We start from the raw sequence: 19,246 nt of genomic DNA, 5'->3' as shown, positions 1-19,246 counted from the left end.
TCCTTGTGCGTTGTAATTGTCTCCCAGTTCAGACTATATTGTAAGCTTTGGTTTTGGTACACATGCTAATCCTGCATTAAGAGCAGCTAGCATAGATTTCTGTAGCAGGGCAAGTCCCGTTTCAGTTTGTAGGACTTCTACAGGTATTCTTTCTAGTGAACTTTAATGCAGGGTCAGCATCAGAGGGAGGAGGAGAACTCTGCGTGTCACGCTGAGTATCTGTGCTAACTAACCAGACATGAGGATTTACAGAAAATTAATTTACCAAAAATTACTTTTACTTTTGTGGTTTGTGAAAGAAATCTTTGTAGTGACATCTCTTGTACCTTTGCGGGTTTTCTCCAGTCTTGGACTGATTTTTTTTTTTTTCCCTCCCTAATATGACAAGGCTGCCAGCAAGGAACCACTCAGCCCCACCCCCCCCAAAACAAACAAACAAAAAACATTCACAATCTGCAGCAATTTGTAGGAAGGCCTGTTAAACAGCATCTCTGTTGCCAGTATTACTTGCCAGTAAAAATGCAGGAAAGGCAAAAGCATTCAATATTTCTTTTCTTCTATGTGAAAAAATCAAAATGATTATGGTCTTGTATTTCTACTTTATAAGTAAAGATGGTGGACATTTTAAAATGTCTAGGTTCAGGTCCAGGTAACTTGCATCCATAAGATAGGTGATGAGATACTTGGACCACTAATGTTGGTTTTCAATAAATTTTGGAAGACAGGTGACGTTTCAGAACACTAGAAGCAAGCTAATGTTGTACCAGTATTTAAAAAGGGAAAACAAGAGGAGCTGAGTAATGGTAGGACTGGCAGCCTGAGTCAGTCCATGGCCAATCAACATGGAGTTGTGGAAAATATCTGTTCAGTTTTCTGTCTTTTTTTGTGAGGGGACAAGTTTGACTGATAAAAAGTAATGTCAATATCAGACTTAGATTGCCGTAAGCTATTTGATTTGGTTCTGCTTGCCACTTTGATTAAGAAACTAAAAAGTTCCAAAATCAACACAATGCAGATCTCAAAATGCAATTACAAATGGGGAATCATTTTAAAGCAGGTGTTTCTGGTGGGATTCTGCAGGCAGGGTTCAGTGGCTCAGTGATATTTAACATTTTTGTTGATGACTTAGGGAAGGGAGTCAACAACGGCAATTTAGCAGAAGATACTGATTTGTGGGAGTGGTAAATAATGAAGGAGATTGCTTTTTGTCAGTAACCTATCTCAGTTACTTAGTAAACTAGACATAGGTGTATTATGTACATTTCTGTATGGTCAAGTTACAGCCATGCCAAGGAAGGAGGAGTGTAGTGGATGTAGGCCATGGATTGACAATTCATTTGTGGCTGGAGAAAAGCCTTTCTCATGAGACAGAGTGAACAACTGTTCAAGGTATTTCTTGTACAAGAGAACTAGCTTTTTACCAGAAAATTAGATCACTGCGTCCTAGGAAGTTCTCTCTCCTCCACATCTAACTTAAATAGTTTTATGCTTCTCCTGGGACAGAGACGCCTAATATCCCACAGTTTTCTGCTCTCCCTCCTCTCTAAGAGGTGACCCCTCCTGACCTTAAACACTGTGCATTAGTTGTTTACAAAATGTTTTGGTACTCATGTTTCTGGTGTCTGTTAGTTTATAACTGATTGGCTTTCTGTTCTTGGTTGTTTTCTTTGCAGTTTCTAGAATCATCAGCAAAGATGTTTGCTGCAGCACAGCAGGTGTCCCAAAATATCAATCCAGGTGAGCCCTTTTTATGCTAATAATGCTTGTTACCCCGCAGAGTTTTTATTCCAGTTGTACTGCAGTATTCTAAGCTGTTATAAAGATTTCCAGCAAGGCAATGGCACTTACTTGGGGGCGCTACAATCTTGAGTGCTCAAAAGGACTGCTTTTTTAACAGGCTCTGTCAGCACCATTTGTTCTAAACATTGAAACTTGGCATAGAATGTGCAGGATTAAGTAGCAAACTAGAAATCCAATTGATGATTTCTAGCTTTTCAGGGCTGTATTATTTAGTGCTGCTTGCTCTCAAAGATTTTGGTATTTTTAATAAACATTGTTTAGGGGCTTTGGGGAATGTTAGGGCTTGGATACACAACACTACTGGTATCAGCCCTTATACTAGAAGTGTCAAAGATATGGCCCACAAAGCTGTATCTTGTCCACAAAGCTATATCATCTGGCCCCTGATGGTGCCTGGGGGCCTTGGACCCAAAGACAGCAAGTGGGATGTACCAGATGGCCCCGCACATCACAGACAGTGGCCACTCCACTGCTCCAGGGTTGTGCAGTATGGTCACAGAGCAGCCACCATATGCAGCATAGGCCAGAGTGCCAGAAGGACCACCGCACGCAGCATAGCCCGAGCAGCCAGCACACGACCGTGCAGCATCCACTCCAGCCATTCCAGGGCACCCACTTTATTTGGGATGCAGTTCCTGTCTGTGGGTCCAGTCCAGCCCACAGACCAGCCCCGTGCCACTCAGCCTGTCCATGGGGCTGGATGATTTTGACACACCTGCTTTACACAAGTGTGAAAAAGGAAAGGCACAACATACAGCCTGCTATGTTTGTAACTAACTTGAATCCTTTGTAGAATTATCCCAGGAAGAATCAGGGATAAAATTACACTGGTACTAGTGTTGTGTGTCCATAACTAATCCTGAGTAGATAAACAACCGCCTGCTTCCCCTAGGTACAGTAATAAAAGCCTACTGTGAGCAGCTACCCCAAAATAGCTGCTCCTCTCTCCTCTGTAGATTCAAATGTAACTTGGATATATCGGCATATAAAGCCAATGTAAATTTACACTAGTGTCCAAGTGACATGTGTCCAGGCTGCTTGCATTTAAAAACAACTTACTGCACTTTTTTCCTCTAAAATACAGAGCTAGGGTTTGACGGAAATCAATGGAAGTTGTATCAAGCCCATAGCAGATACACAGCAGTCAGCAGTCCACAGAATTGGTGCCTAATCTTTGAATTCCTTGTGCACACAATTTCATTTCAACTCACAGGACTTTAGTGATCAAGGAATGCAAACTGGAACTTCATTTACTGCTTGCTTTTCATGCCTGCTGTTATTACTTAGTGTGGAAGTAGCCCATTTTGAATGGCTAAGATGCATCTCCAAGAAAAATTTCTTCCCTGAGGCTGTAATTTTAATTTTTTTTCTAAGTCATGTAGCATTTAGCGGTGATGATTTTCTCACAGGAGTTACTAGGATTTTTTCCATTAAACATGCATCAAAAAATAAATTATACCAAAATATTTCATTTTCTTAATTCAAATGAGTGATTTTTCCTGAAAACGTTTTATTTCCTGTGCTTAGAAACAGCTCAGCTGCTGTTGATTGTATCGGATGGAAGAGGCCTTTTCCTAGAGGGCAAGGAACGAGTGACAGCAGCAGTTCATGGAGCTCAAAATGCCAACATCTTTGTCATTTTTGTAGTACTGGACAATCCTAACTCACGGGTGAGTGACTGAACAATACAATAACATGCCAGTGCACTGAATGGAAAATTATACAAGATGATTTTAAAAGAAGTTGCAACTCCTCTTTTTAAAACTCCTTATAAAATTGGCTTGTGATTTACACCCAGTTGCTTTTTTTTTTTCTTCAAGTTTTCATGTATTTACAACTAGAGCTAGGATAAACCTTTTATAGGGGATAAGATACTTTGTTTAATGTAATAATCTTGTGCTTTACTCTGCTCAGTCTTTCTTGGAGTAACTGCAGTTTCACTGAGGTACATTGTCTCAGTGCTTCTTTATTCTTGTCTTGCTCTGACGTTTACCCTTTTTTTATGTTTCATCTTAGATTTTAAATATTTTCACAGCATCTTACTTGTACTGAGAAATACCTGGCGCACTACTACCAACCATAAGACATTTTATTCAACTTGTATTCTTAATTTGAATGGATGGATTTGCAGAGGAAAAAATTGCCCTCGGTAGCTAATACATACTTAATGTTGCATTATTATTTGTATCCAAGTAGTACCCAGGGGCTTCAGTCACAGTGAGCGCATCGACATATCACCCTACAGTGATGTAGCAACATGCTATGGTAACGTATGGCATGCTATGGTGACATAGCAGTCACACGGATTTACACATGATCGCCTGCTTTATCACTGTAGTGGCGCGCTTCTCGCTTATAGCACTCCACTACGGCAACATAATACCCAGCTGTACTTTGCTGTGTTTTGGTACTTCCAAAAGGAAGTACTAAAGCACAGCGCCATAGCAATGTCACTGTGCAGCGTTGTGTAGACATGCACAGTAAGCCTCACTTCTAAGTGCTGTACACAAATGCAGCATGCTATTGTTTCATGTACAAAATGGGTGACAGCTGGCTGAATGGCAACACTACAAGGAATCTTGGTTGATCACATACGCAGTATGAGTATGCAGTGTGATGCAACTGCACAGAAGGTAAATGTGGTTTTGGGATAGATCGGTAGAAGCATTCATTGCAAGACATGGGAAGTGATATTGCATCTCTACTTGGCACTTGTTAGGCCTCATCTACGGCACTGACAAATGTGGTAGGGAAAAAAAAGAAACAGCTCTTTACTGGAAGAGGAGGGAGTGCATTAGTTTGACCCTGCTCCCCAGCATCTGTATAGATTGGGTACTTTAGTGGGGCTTTGTGGTCCTTTTATCTAAGAGCGGATTCAATCAGCATCAAGTTGTTGGCTGCCATGGCCCCCCTGCTTTTACCTGTAGCAAATTAGGGTGTTACATCTTGTGGTTGTCAGGGTTGACTGTAGTTTTGCTAATAGGTTAGACAGTGGGTGTATATAGGATGGCTTGGATAGAGAGATTGCCTCAGGCAAGAAGTTGGATTAGATGACCTCTGGAGGACCCTTATAGCCCTACAGCTCTATGATTCAAGTGTAACTATCTCTTAAGTCAGTGTTTCCCAACCAGTGTGCCACGGCACAAAAGTGTGCTGTCAGAAACGAACAGGTGTGCCATGGAATTTTGCTTGGCAATGAGCTACAATAGGTATGAGGATGGGGAATGCCTTAACAGGTGCGCCATGGAAAACTTTATTAACGTAAGTGCCTTGGGCTGGGAAAGGTTTGGAAACGGTCTTAAATTATGAATGTGCCAGCAACTAGGTAGGAGGTCTGGTTTAACAAAACAGCATTCATATCGCACAAGCTAAAATATGGGCCCTCCTTGTCTTGTTCTAGTCTTTCTTGTCCCAGCAGAGAGGAAGTTACACTATTAGAAAGTTCCAACCAATTCCAAGATATTGACCAACTCTAAAAGGAAGCCTCTGGCATTTCTGACTCCTTAGCTAGAATTGTGGTCATAATTGAAGAGAGTACAGAAACCTTTCATTACAGTTAAGACTTGCATCCCTCTTAAGTCATTGGATTTTTTTTTTTCAGGTATACTTCCACTTACTACTTTCACAGTACACCAAGAGCTTCAAAATAATTAAAACTCTCTTTAACCAGTTGTACTTAGGCTTTTGTATCTCAATTTTTACAGCAAGCAAATAGAGTTTTTGAAAAATGAGTTACCTGTTGCTGACTGTCCAGTAACACCTTGGCTCTTATTTACAGGATTCCATTTTGGACATTAAAGTACCAATATTCAAAGGACCTGGAGAAATGCCTGAAATCAGATTGTATATGGAAGAGTTCCCTTTCCCATTCTACATAATCCTCAGGGATGTGAATGCCCTCCCAGAGACTCTCAGTGATGCGCTCCGACAGTGGTTTGAACTCGTGACTGCTTCAGACAGCTTGTAGAATTTAGCTGTCTGAATTTGTGATTGCTGCTAAATGACTGAAATGGGATTGTGTTTGTTCAGTGACTTCCTGAGGCCTCTTTCTAAACCAGGATTAATATGCAGGAATTGCCTTTTGAAATCCAGAGAGCCTAGAAAAGAAATGTTTTAGGTGCACTCTCCCACATTTACCAGTGCAGAAGACTATGCAATCGGGAAACTTTGTTCGCTTCTTCCTTTGCCTAACCCCATCAGCAATGCAGATCCTTCCTCAACCTCCGCTGTAATAAATTATTACTTTTGAAATTTTTATTTGTCATCTTCATATCATAGTGCAGGGATGTCAGACTATGTGGGCCTCACCGGCAAGATCTGGACCCATGACTTGTGGCAGAGCAAGCAGTGACATTGTTAACCGCCACAGGGATTAACTCACCTGTCACTCACCCCTCTGCCACCAACACACCTCTCCAACAGGGCCCTATATGCCAAAATGTGATGGTGGACCCCATCCCTGAATTTCCAGCCAGCTGGCCAGAAATTTAACACCCTTATGTGATACCCTTGTCATAAGAAGAAAAAGTGATTACTACCACTGCTTGTAGCAATAACAAAACCAGGCTTGCTCCTGAGGAAAAACACTTTCAGCTTCACATGTGGTTGGTACCTGTTGGTGGGGGAAGGATGGGTGTACACAACCAAAAATTAGTACTTGAATACTTGAAACTGTGTTCTGTGGCTAAATACATCTTATTTAGTAATAGCAATAGTTAATTTCCTGATAATGTCAGCAGGAGATTTTTATTAAACATTTATTTCTGCATTATCAGTTTACACTGTGAATTTTGCCCCTCTGGCCAAGGCAGACGTTACAGACACATCTCATTTACCAGGTGTCTTAAAGCATGTACATGACTTTGTTGCAGAATCTATGCATCTTTTATTTTCTGCTCTAATAAAAAGATATACCACTCTTTGTAATTATGGTATGTTGTCTTTTGGAGTTGATCAAAGCATGAGCAAATGAAAATGAATGTGGGGGACACAAACATGTATGTGTGTAAAATATTTGGGTATGGTTATGAAAATGAGTGTGTTAAGGCATTAAGTAGCATGCGCATTAAACATATTGTGACATGACAAAAATGCATATCTCGCCTATATATGACTGCAGAGATCAAATGAGCTGCTTTTATCCTACTTAGGCAGGGAGAAGCTGACTTACCCAGCCCCATCAGGATTCTCTATGCGTAAGTGAAAACTAGACTGAAGTAGTGACTTTACCCCCACCTCATCCACAGCTGTACTGGGTTTCATGAAGGGCAAGGAATATGGGTGGAACACAATTGGCCAATTGGCAAATCAGTGTCTTGGGGTTACAGATAGCTAGGCAGCTTAAAGTAGCCTTAGGACAGCTTTGATTTGCACCTGAAACTAAATGGGTGTGAAAATAGGCCAAGATCTCTGCAGGAGGTGGAGAAGTGAAACTGCCTTAACCCAACCAGTTTGAGTTGTGCCAAAGGCAGTGAGACCTAAGCAAAATATCAAACAAAACAGTGAAACTTCATCTCATCTGAAATTATTAAAAGCACTATACTCTGCTACGTAAAAAATGTAGAGATGTTTAAATAATCCTTTACACATGCAGAAACATTCTTCTGTGGAGTCTTATGGTTTAAATTCACAAGGAAGTTCACCAGAATGTAGTTTCTTAACTCTGTATTAAATGGAATGCACTTCTGTTACCCACACTGCAAGGCCATACAGGTATGACCTGTATTTTACCTACATGTGATCACAGAGATCTAATGAAAAATTTAAGGAAAAAAATCTTCTATAAAATTTAATAAGAATCAATTTGTGGTAAAACTTATTTTCCGAGAGTTGATAACGGGAATGGGTGTGGGATAGCCCAGTCAGTAAAACATTATGCGGATGACATTCAAAAGACTTGCATTTCTCTTGCTAGAATACATCTTAAGTAACACGGATTGCATTGTACCAGCAGATGTGGGGTAAATGAGATCTAAAACCCTGTTGTCTTGCAGTAGTTTAGATTAATTTCAGAGCAGTAATCCTCAAACAGGCTGCCTTGAGATCCTTTCAAGGGTGTTGCAGGGTGCCAGGCAATGTTAGCACTTAGGTATGCAAACAAGATGCACCAGCTAAATAGAAGGCAGGGTAGGCTTGCACCCTATAGACTAACCAAAGTAGATACTCATTTTGTATTCGAGTAAATACAGAATATCCTCCCCCTCCCCCCAGCTTGGGGATCTTGGATTCAAGTACAAGGGGGAGGGGAGCGCAGTGGGTGGTGAGGTTATGACTCCAGCCCTCAGGCTGAGTCGGGGCTGCCCAGAGCCCGTCTCGTCCAGCCCCCAAATTCTCGGCAGTTGTCACCGTCTGTGTTTGCGCCTTCAAACGGCAGACAGCGGCCGAGGACACGCCCGCGTGCTGCGCTGTGGCGGTGCCGGATGCGCGCAGCCACAGCGACGCGCGCTCCGCTCGGCCCCGCCTGCGGGGGGGGGCGGCCCCGCGGGCGGGGCGCACTGGGGCCGCCCGCCATGGCCGCCTCCCGCCTGCCGCCCGCCGCGCTCAGCCTCAAGCAGGTACCGCCTCGCGCGTCTGCCCGCCCGCCCCGCTCCCACGGCCCGGCCGGGGTAAGGCTGCCCCGCTCCGCCCAGCCGCCCCCGTTCAGGTCCTGCCCGGCCCCGGCCCCTCGGCCCTTCAGGGAGGCGCTGCCGGGAGCCCTCGCCTGCCTCCCGCCGGGCCCCTGAGGGCGCAGCCCGCCTCTCTTCCTAGGCTTCAGCGCCTGGTTTGAAACCAGCCCGGCTGCTTTCCCCTACTGCCGCCTCCCCGCCTGGGGGGAGCGGCCCATGAACAGCTGGGAGCCCACTTCTTTGTGGTACCTTATAGATAGATATATTGGTACCTATATCTGTATCTGCATCGAGAGAGATTCCGGACTCGACCCCCATTGCTTCATGGGCAGCTGTAGTGGCTCTGATTAATAGCAAGGGATAGACACAGGCACACCTGAGATATCTACCTAGCTGTGGTCTGTCTGTCCATCCCATGCCATTGATCAGAGAGAGAGATATCCCTTGCCACTATAGAGGGAGTAAGAGATATCAATATCTCTCTCGCTCTCGCTCTCTCTCTCTATATATAGATAGATATTTAGAGATCTATATCTCCATCTATATTTAGATATATTTAGATATATATCTATAGATCTAGGCAGAGATATAGCATATATCTATATGCAGAGAGATTGATAGATACATATATCAATCTATATTGATATAGATAGATATATCTATATATCAATCTCTCTCTGCATAGATAGAGATATAGGTTTACTTGTCTCAGGTGTGTATGTCCATCCATCCATCCTTGCCATTAATCAAGCTCACTACAGCTCCCGGTGAGGAGGCGGGGGACGTCAATATTCAGGTTGTCGTTCCCATGTAGATGGGGAAAATGCTGACGGGGCCGGTCAACGCAACTTTCCACTCCCTAAAAATGGGCACAAGCCATTCAGTGGCTCTCTAGTCGTGTATGTGAGGGCCCTGCCACACCATCAGATTTAAGCAGGCTAGAAACCAGCTATCCCGTTGGAACATGTTTTCAAGCCCTAACTTTGTAGCTGCTTGGCTCTTGTTATAGCTGAGTGGGCACATCTACAATCACTGGAAAACAGGATGGGGGAGGACATGGCTCTGGGGAGCAAAGCTTTGGCCGTGTTGAGGGTAAAGGGACATTTTTGTGGCTTGAGAAGTACTTTGTATGTGTGGCAGGTCTCAATTTATTGTGCAGTTTACCAGTTAATTGTGTGACAATTACTTTGCACGTTTGGCCAGACAGGTAATTGTGTAATCACAGGTAACATGTGATAGGGGCCTGAGATGCTCCTCTGTCATCTCTGTTATGGTGTCCTACTTAATGGACAAGAGCTAGGCAGCTGGCATGGTGAGATGCATCTTGTGTCCCTGTCTTCTTGTGCTCCTTCCTATACCCTCCATCTACTTGCTATATTTTGTCTTAAGTCAGGGGTGGGCAAAATGGCAGAGCCAGACAGCAGCTGGACTCCATTTCCCAGCAGCCCCTGCCCCTCCAGGGCTTGCAGCCCTGACAAGTGTGGTCCAGAGCTGGGGCAGAGCTGCGAGCTGTTGCCTGTGTGCCCCTACCTGGGGTGTGTGGGCACCAGATTGCAGTTCCGCCCCGGTACCAGACCATGCCATCACTGGTGCAAGATCCCAGCCCTGGAGCAGCTCCCTGCCCAGCTAGTGCTGCTGGGGCCAGTCTCCATGGAAACCCTGGCTCTGGGCTGTCACAGCCCTGCTGCTTCTGGGGTCTCCATGGAAACCGGCCACAGACAGGGGGCAAGGGCTGCTGAGAAATTGAGTCTACCACAGACCCAATCCAACCCATAGACCAAATTTTCCTGCCCCTGTCTCAAGACAACCTAAGGAGTAGGCTTCTCTCATACCATAGCTAGGTGATGAAGAAAGGCATCTAATCCGCCTCAGACCAGAGCTGGGTTGTTTAGGCTTGTCGCTCAAAACCATTTCCAATCACTGTCTCAAGGCTTATCTATGCACATGTACCATACCACTTCGCCTGTAGTTGTACTCAAAGTGGCACACCCCTCTCCACCCAACCCATGTGGATGTCTGGTATTGAGATTGCTGGTATAAAGTGGGTAATTAGCTGTATTAGTGTAATACTGATGCCGATGTAACTTTATCCACACTAGGCACTATACTGGGATAACTATTTTGGTGTAAAAATATATCCTTTAGTGAAGTTGCCAGGCTATGAACCTGTGTTTCGAGCAGGCCTTAGATGGTAAGCACATTAGGGCACAGACCATGTTGTGGTAGAAGGCCACCTCTGTTTCTCCCCAAAAACTCTGCTCTGTGACAATTTGGTTAGGATGGGTCCAGCAGAGGATACACACCTTACCCTATCTCTTTAGGTAACCTGAGCTGGATACATTCCTGAGGGAGGGGGGAAATCTGCTCCTTCTGCCTGCGTGACTGGCATCATATACCTGGGTGAGGGGCTTGAGCTCCCTGGGGAGCTAGAAACTGCCAGTCTGCCCAGAAACTAGTGATACCTTTACAAATTGGTTGGCTAACAGCCAACAGGTGCTGGCCTCCATTAGACCAGGTAAATGAGGTCACAAGGGTTATATAAGTTAAAGACTGCCCAGGAGGAAGGGGCAGCAGCTATGAGGAAAACTCGGAGAGAGAGAGAGAGAAGAGCTGAACCATCTAAAATTTGCGCGCGCTCTCTCAAAACTCATGATCGAGGAACTGACTGCTTCCAAAGGGAATTTCCACCTGCCTCTGGATGATGCTTGTGAGTAAGCTTCCTGAGCTCTAACTAGATATATAGGTTGCAGTAACTCAGGTGCGTGATCAAAAGCTACCGAGCCATGCCAGTTTGCTGTATGGGATTTCTCTGATATTGCTCTACCTTGTACCCTATTCCAACCCTACTCCTTGGAACCAAAAAAGTTCTCCTTTGTACCTAGCGTTGGAAACTTATTGAGAGTGGGTCTAGATTATGCCTTGGGGTCCCCTTGGTTCAGCTGACTAAGGAAGACCACTACTGCTTCCGACTGAGAGAAGCACCCCCAACTGCTTGAAGTGAGTCAAGTAGACTCAAGGGCTACTAGGCCTGTTTCCCAGGGGGCGCAAGGTCAGAATCAAGTCCATCCCTGGGTGGTGGCAGTTTTACCCCCAGGCTAGCGGGTGTGCTCCAGGAAGGGGGTCAGCCAGATGTGAGGTGCCCCCAGGGATGCACTCGAAGCCTGAAAGGTGGTTGGGCGCAGTGAGGTGGGTGGCTCAACGCAGGAGCACCCCCTACTTACCTGCCACACATTTCTTATAGCGCGTGGTATAATGGGGTCCTGATCCTTGTCTGTGCTTCCTAGACAGCACTGCAATACATTAATGCATAGGAACTGCAAAACCATTTTACAGACCTCTCCTAGTTAACAATGAAAAAAAACCTCATCTTGGTATACAATATTCAGGCCACATAGTTGAGTTTAAAATCTACTGTTTCTTTTCTAAGTCTTAATCTTATTATAGATTGAATTTAGTTTCCTTTTGGAAGTTATCTCAGTAATGGAAAGCCTGTGAGGTATCACAGAGTTTTACTGCATGTGAAGCAAGAATTCAGCAGTGAACAGGGATAAAAATGACTGTGCCCCATGCAGGGAATACACATTCAGTATCAAATACTGGTGTGTGCATGGATCCTTCATGCCTTGTGCATAAAGATCTGGTGGGCACTGAGCAACCCATTTTAAAGTTATCCTCGTTTTCTTGTCCTAACACGCCCATTGTGAACAATCACCACAAGCCAGTCTCGCTTTGTCCAGCTAGGATTGAGCACCTTTTATGCACATAGAACTCCTCCTTTTTGTGCGCTAAGCATCATTTTCTTTCAAATATCTCATTAAAACCCATTTATCTCCTACAGCTTCTCAATCTGCCTTTCTAAGAATTAATAGCATTTTTTAAATATTTTTCTTAATGTACCACACTTTGTGTTCAAGTTTATTCTCTGTTTACATGGTGCATTTTGTATTCAGCTCATTTAGTTTTGTTCCTTGGGTCATTTCATCTAGTATATCCTGTACAACAGCAATAATATTTGAGCCAATAAAGTAGCAAAACCGAGTTTAGCAATTGTTGGACACATCTATATGTGCACTTTAATGTGCAGTAAAACACTGCGTGAAAGCATCAGGTCGAAAACCATGCTAATATGCAGTAAAAATAGGCTACTGCGCATTAAGCACCACTAAAAAGCATGCACTTTTAGGGCAATCTAATGCGCATTTATTTAGTACTTCACATTAGAGGTACTAAATTTAATGCGCAGTAGTAAACATGCATAAATGAACATGTAGATGTGCCCATTAAGTCTCATCCAAGTTCTTTTGGGGTGAGCAGTTTTTGCCCCAAGAGATGTATAGGGCTGACCTGCAAATAAACGAAGAAAAAAATTCTACACAGTGAGGAAAAGATTCTTTACCAATGACGGGCAGGAAGTTTGTTTGGCAAATGCTTTCTTGTGGTTAATTTAATTTTCAGGTGGCTTTATCTTCTTGCTTAAAACTATACAATGATTTTTAAAAAATAGTGCTCTCTCTGATAGTATAACTCAGTGGTTTTCAAACTTCCTAAAATCACAGAACCCTTTTATGTTGCTATTTCTGCCTCAGAATCTCTGCCCCTATCCTGTGAGATGACATGGAGCCAGGAAACCAGGCCCAGCAATGCTGGCGTATCGCTTCCTGGCCTCCTCTGTCATTACTCCCAATCTCTTTGCAGAACCCCTAATGACTTGTTGTGGAACCCTAGGGTTTCACAGAAGGCAGCTTAAAAACCATTGGTATAACTGACTGGAGCGCATTGCAACAGCATGTTTAACTGGTGTTTCTCCTATCCTCCACAGTTCTTGAGAAGGCAGCAAGTTCTTCAGTTATACAGAAGAATTCTGCGGGCTATTCGTGAGGTACCTAATGAAGATGATCGACACTATCTCAAGCAGTGGACAAGGGAAGAATTCAAAAGAAATAAAGATGCTACAGAAGAGGTGAGGAATAAACAGCAATCCCAAGCAGGTGCCCTTTTGACTCTTGGCAGCATACTCAGTGCTAAAGACTGTAGTTTGCAAGGTGCTTTTATTTTATGAGAATCATGCCACGACTTCTATAAAACTGGGTTTTTGGAATCTGATTTTTTTCCTGTCATATTTACATACAAACCAATACAAATTGAATAGCGCCTCTCCGTTTATTTCTTGTCAAGTGTAACGTTCTTCTGACTTTTTAGCTGTGCAAATGGAAATTTAAAAAAAGACCTTCCTGGGAATAGAAAGCAGACAAAACTATTATTTCTAAAATTTAGTAGTGTGACAACTATAACAGTCTCACTTCCACTGGGGTTGTTTCTTTGTATCTGCTTTTAATTTTTAAATTAATATTTTGAATTCAAGTAAAACAAAGCCAAATTTAAATGGCTATCTGAATATAAGTACATGTGGGGTAGGGAAGCCTTCATTTTTTTTTTCATGCAGCTCTGTTTCTCTGCTTGTCACCTATGCACATTTCCCTAGTCAATACTGAGGAAGTAGTGGCTAGAATTAGGCCAAGTGATACAAAAATGTTAGGAAAGTGTCCAGTGGTGCACACACAAGAGCAGTCCCTGTTGCAGCTCAGAGTGGGTGTGTCTATGCATGCCTCTTAAGTGGGCTTAGCCTAAAATTGCCATTTTTTAAGGTGCATTAAGAGCATGTGTCTACATGTGCATGCTCTTAATGTGCCCTTAAAAATGGTGAATTAAGGCTATGTGAGCCTAAATTTGATCCCTGTATAAAGCAGGGATCAAATTTAGGTATGAATAGCTAAGTCGCATTAGCACATGTGTAGATGCGCTAATGTCATTAATGCAGTGATCCCCCCGACCCAGTCAAAGTTCATTGTTGGGCCCAGGGGGATTCCAGCTTCTTGCTGCCAGCCTGCAGCTTGGTCTCTGTAGCAACGCCACTCCCCACTCCCAACCGGAATATGGTTTTCAGAATGGGAGGGGGGGAAAGGGAGCAGAGGGAGCTCATTCTTGGGGTTTCCCAGCCAGGGTGGGAGGATGGGGTAGCTGGACTGGAGGGGCTCCAATCCACCTGTCCTACCCTCCAGCTCTGGCTGAAAGAAGCCCAGACAGAACCCCCTCCACTCCCTTTCCCCCCTTCCATTCTGAAAACAGCAATGGGCTGGGAGCTCCGCAGACACAGGTTACAGAACATGCTTTGTTTTGGAGCGTGTTCATCCGAACCATCGAGCAGTGAGGGTTCAGATTTTTGTGGAATTGGACCCTTTTAAAGCGGTCTGCATCCTTGCAGTTCTGTTTGGTCGTGACTGTAGGCCACTTTCTGGGGCGAGATCAGGTGAAAATTATGACTTCCATCTGCGCCTCATGTTGTTTACCTCTGGAAACATCTTTACAATGTCTATTTGCTGTTCTTACCACTCATACACAAAAGCATTTGGACTTGCATAAAGAAAGTTCTCATTATCTGTCAAGTGAAAGAGCTTTTGCCATTTATTTTTACACCATTTTAAACCAGGGCATCATTAAGAATGACGAGTCCATAAATAGTTGCTCCATCTATTTTAACAATAAAAGTATTGTGCAATCTGTATTTCTCAGAGGCTGGATATTTTATTGCTTGCCGTTGCCTGCCTCAGAAAAATAAATTGAGAGAGAACTGCAGAAGCTCTTGTGAAAATCTGTATATTGTAACAGGTTACAGCACATATGTTCAGTTCAGCAGATTCCATTTCTCTTTACAGGATACAATTAAGATGATGATAACTCATGGCAACATTCAACTTCAGGAGCTTAAGAAAACACTTCAGCTGGCAAAATCCTGACTTTATTTCACTGAGAACCAATGGACTTTATCCCAGTGAGAAATACAGCACTTAATGCACCAGTTGGTCAAGACAGTGGCCTTGTACTAAAATACTCGTAATGTGTAAAGATGGAATACAGTATAAAGGGGTTTTTTTCTTGCTTGCCTCTGTTACCCTGAATTTATGGCTATCACAAAAAATGACACACCGTATCTATTTAGATAACCAAGTATGGGGTATAACGTGTCAAAGGAGAAAAAAAGAAGTGCCAAAAATAGGCAAAAATAAAAAATTAAGTTAATAATAAATTAAAGATAGGGGTTTTTTTGTTTTCTGTGTTAGCATTTCTTAAGCATTACAGTCTTTTAGGAATCTTTTCTGTAAGGTGTTCTTAAAAATAAGTAACCATTCAGGACATTGTTAATATTGACAGGTCTGCTGGTTGGTAGATGTTTTTATGACTGAAGGGTGTTTTTACGAAGCTACCTCTGCCAGCTTGGTAAAGTATTTCTATCAGGCTGAGTAGCCAGCCACTGAGGGACAGGCATCTGGACTTGGAGCCTGGGGGCTGCAGCTTTAACCTCGGTGACTGCATACAAATTGCAGGCCACCAGTTGGAGAACCCTGTCCTAAACCAACTTGATGTTGCTTTTCACTTCTACTATTTACTCCAAGAAAAAGAAAGGTACACTTTCAAAAGTGGCAATGAGCTCTTCAGGCACAGCCAAGATGCCGTGCAGTTTTGTGTTCTGTATGAAGAAAATCTACGACAAATCAGCATTAGAAGTCAGGACCCTAATTACCATCTCTATTTAGACTACACCACCTCTTTTCCCTCCAGTTTACACATCCTATAGATTCATTGATGTTCAAATTAGCAAAAGTAAAAAACATGAAAATGGATTTCTTGGCAACATTTATGTTTAATTACTTGGCGAAAACATTCACTTTATTAAGGTACAAAAATTAAATAGCTGTTCCTCTACATTCCTACATAGTTAAAACAACTGACTTAAAAATTGTAAACATACTAAAGTGTCTAAAATCTTTATTTTTTGACTACTGAAGTCAAAGCAGTAAAACTAACAAATATCTCAATTACTACAGATATACTGTACTTGTCTGGATAGTGCGTTAATAAGAATTAAAAATACTGTAATATAATACAATTTTCTTTGCTTTATACTAAAATGAAAAAAGTTGGATTTGTAAATAGTTCATGCTGTGTTAACATGTGACAGTATTGTCATGTTGATCTGAGTTTCCATTGTCAAGAGGTTGCCTCTATCTTTTTCCTTGGTAGGGTGCTGCGGTTTGAGAGAGCTGTTTCCGGGCTGTCAGTATCTATTAAATAAGTTTGTCCCTGTTAATAGTACCTTGTGTGCCTCCTACCTGATGCAAGCAGGAAACCCAAGAGGGACTGCAGATGAAATTAGCTTTGGTATGTTATGGTTGTTCAGGACCTAGTACAATGAGGGCCCAATGTAGTCAAGGACTCCTGCTTAACGCTGTTTTGCTTCTCGCTTTTTCACTATAATACTTGTTTTACATTCAGGAACCAATTAAGCACTAAGCGGGGGTTGCTTGTATTTCTGAGTAGCAAATCACAGAGGAGAACTTTGGGTACAACGTTCCAAGTTTTCCATTTTTTTTTTAGGAAAGATACATCCAAATGGCTCTGAGTCTTGTTAAAAAAGTTGGTTCTGTGAATCAGTTTACAGCTGTGTAATGATTAAGCCTGCTTATCTGTAGAATGAATTTTAATTTAGGAACTGTAGATATACAAGATGTCTCTCTTTCCACATAAAGGGAACGAGGTAGGGCCGTCCCTGGAGGTGGGGAGCAAACTGGGGCAACTGCCCTGTGCTTTGGGGGGCCCCGCGTTCAGTGCCACATAGATCCCGCCGTTGCCGCCATCCGCTGCCAGCTCCAGCTGCTTGCCACCTCCCCATCCCCTGCTCCGGCCGCTTGGCAACTCCTGCCATCCCCACCCGCTCTGCCAGCTCTGGTTGCTCGCCACCCAGCCCAGGCCCCCCACAGGCTGATATGCTCTGGGCCCTGCACACCCCTAGGGACAGCTCTGGAACCAGGCCCGGGGGGCGAAGAGAAGATCAAAGAAACTAATGGATATGCTGAACAAGTTGTTCAGGTGGAAATCCTGGTGGTGTTGAGACTAGTGAGTTTGTCATTGATTTCAGTGGAACCAAGATTTCACCCTTAGTTTGTGTGTTGCTGTATGTCTTTAGCAGACAAGGTTCTTTGGGTAAATCCGATATCTTTTATTAGACCAACTCAGACAGTTGGAAAAATTCTTTTTAGCAAGCTTTCATGTATAAATACCCTTCATCAGGCTGAGTAAGCATCTGCAGTTGGTGTTTGCTCTTCCTAGATGGAAGGAATAGTAAAGAAGCCAGAGGCTGGTATGCATGCAAGAAAGGCAGTCAGTGAAGACTTCTTGCATGCATACAAAAGTTGTGTGGATTCGAGACAATATTAGCCATTCACCTTCTCTAAGATACTGTAAGTTTTCAAAAAGGTTACTTGAGTACAGATATCCTCACCAATCATATACTCAAATAATAGTTGTTAAAAGGAAATCAGTTACACGCTGTTATAATAATGCAACCCAAGAAAATAAAATGTCAGTAGGAAGCCTCTGTAATAAAGTAACTCATTTCTAACAAGATTTCCCCAGTATACATCTCAATTTTGTTCCACACCACTATAAAATGATATTTGTCTGTGAAAACAACTATCCAGAAAGTTTGGCTTTTGGTGTTTGTTTATGACCCAACAGGAAACTGAAAGCATTCTTTCTTTTGGAAAGTGATTTTTTGGGTAGTTTTTTTCATGGGAATACCTGATACTTCTAATCTGTAACTGTAAAATTCATCTTAAGAAAATGTCTGCTCTCCAAAGATATACTTTTGCCTATATAGACAGTCTACCTGAATTTTTGCTCTGTGTCACTGAAACACCTCACATTATTTTCGCTCCTTAAAAAGGGCATCTTTTGTTTGCACATAACATGCACAATGTTCTGTATACCAACAGATTCCAAAACCAGTCTTGCAACATCTCCTTTCCTGCACCTGATTCATGGATGTTAGCTTTCCTTTTGTACCTTAGTCCTTAATTTATTGAGCTCCTCCTCTAAACTTTTAATATGTTCTTTGAGTGTGGCTTTGTCCTGCTGCGCTTTCTGATTAGCTTGGCACCGAGCTTCTTCAATCTTGCGTTCATACCACTTTTCCATTTGAGTGGAAACAGCCTCAAAAAAGTACTGAGTAATCTCTAGCGCTTGGGAAGTGTCTCTGATCTGAGGAGTGGAATGATCACCTGAAGGCAGAGCAGGTGGCTGCTGCTGTTGGGTCTGATGTGTTACTGACTGCTGCTGAGGCCTGTGTCTTGACTGCCCACTCTTGCTAGATTTCTTTGTCTGAGTTCCTTTGTTTATGAAGTAGCCACTCTGTTGCTCAGTCTTTGCAAGTTCTGTCAAGGGCTGCAAAGCAGTTTGTACCTTAACATGTCTTAATTTGGAACCTAAAAGCTCTGACGATGGCAGCTCCTGCTGGAACCGGTTGATAGCAGCAGAGCTAACAGCTTTGTCCTTAGGCCTAACAGCTTGAGGAGCAACTGCAGAAGGAGCTGGACCAGTGGCTACCAATTGTTGTTCTCCACCTGTAAGAAAAACACAGTTCTGGGCAGATTTTTTTTATAGGGAATCATGAAGGAGAAACAGCATGTGTTCTGAAGGCTGTGAAGGACAAGTTCTCTCTCTCACAATGCTGTACAGTTTGGAGAATCTTATACCATATCCCACCTTTGTACGAGTAACTTCACAATCTTGTCAAAATGAACATATTTACTCACACCCGTCTCCTCAGCATTTCTAACTAGCTGATGCCACCAGGTCCCTGCTTAATATTCTGGCTCCTCTTAATCTCATTCTTGGGCACCTAAACCTCCCCACCTCCACTATACAAGGCATGTGGGTGTGTGGCACAGAGCTGCAAATGTACATTCATGGCTAGATGGCACAGTGCTTATTCTTTTGTGAATCCA

General features: G+C 43.1%; 3 protein-coding genes across 9 annotated transcripts in view; 2 read left to right on the top strand and 1 right to left on the bottom strand.

Annotated features, from left to right (window-relative positions):
- Positions 1-6,726, top strand: part of MDN1 (midasin AAA ATPase 1) — a 154,197-nt gene extending 147,471 nt beyond the window's left edge. For all 3 annotated transcript variants that reach the window (XM_059732015.1, XM_059732018.1, XM_059732014.1), the window contains exons 100-102: positions 1,674-1,737; positions 3,328-3,470; positions 5,579-6,726. In XM_059732015.1, coding sequence (XP_059587998.1) covers positions 1,674-1,737; positions 3,328-3,470; positions 5,579-5,767 — 396 coding nt within the window. In that variant the 3' untranslated portion in view covers positions 5,768-6,726. The remainder of the gene's footprint in view (positions 1-1,673; positions 1,738-3,327; positions 3,471-5,578) is intronic.
- Positions 6,727-8,242: 1,516 nt separating this feature from the next.
- On the top strand, positions 8,243-15,341 carry LYRM2 (LYR motif containing 2). Of its 3 annotated transcripts, none has more exons than XM_019496912.2 (3): positions 8,243-8,405; positions 13,225-13,365; positions 15,119-15,341. In XM_019496912.2, the coding sequence occupies exons 1-3, from the start codon at positions 8,310-8,312 to the stop codon at positions 15,197-15,199; spliced, it is 318 nt and encodes a 105-aa protein (XP_019352457.1). In that variant the 5' UTR covers positions 8,243-8,309; the 3' UTR covers positions 15,200-15,341. The 3 variants fall into 3 exon arrangements, with proteins under 3 accessions (XP_019352457.1, XP_006269646.2, XP_059588038.1); XM_006269584.4 differs by having other exon boundaries at positions 8,248-8,354; XM_059732055.1 differs by lacking the exon at positions 8,243-8,405 and adding an exon at positions 10,981-11,112.
- Positions 15,044-19,246, bottom strand: part of ANKRD6 (ankyrin repeat domain 6) — a 202,276-nt gene continuing 198,073 nt past the window's right edge. For all 3 annotated transcript variants that reach the window (XM_059732040.1, XM_014600553.3, XM_019496899.2), the window contains one exon: positions 15,044-18,862. In XM_059732040.1, the coding sequence (XP_059588023.1) occupies positions 18,288-18,862 (575 nt within the window). In that variant the 3' untranslated portion in view covers positions 15,044-18,287. The remainder of the gene's footprint in view (positions 18,863-19,246) is intronic.

The sequence above is a fragment of the Alligator mississippiensis genome, chromosome 1 (assembly GCF_030867095.1).
Source record: "Alligator mississippiensis isolate rAllMis1 chromosome 1, rAllMis1, whole genome shotgun sequence".
In the NCBI taxonomy this organism is placed as follows: domain Eukaryota; kingdom Metazoa; phylum Chordata; order Crocodylia; family Alligatoridae; genus Alligator; species Alligator mississippiensis.
This window is presented reverse-complemented; position numbering and strand designations above follow the sequence as displayed.

Coding starts and splice junctions, on each gene's coding strand:
- LYRM2 (XM_019496912.2), top strand. CDS start 8,310: ATGGCCGCCTCCCGCCTGCCGCCCGCCGCGCTCAGCCTCAAGCAGGTA. Junction 8,406..13,224: donor GCTCCCACGGCCCGGCCGGG/GTAAGGCTGCCC, acceptor TATCCTCCACAG/TTCTTGAGAAGGCAGCAAGT. Junction 13,366..15,118: donor ATAAAGATGCTACAGAAGAG/GTGAGGAATAAA, acceptor TTCTCTTTACAG/GATACAATTAAGATGATGAT.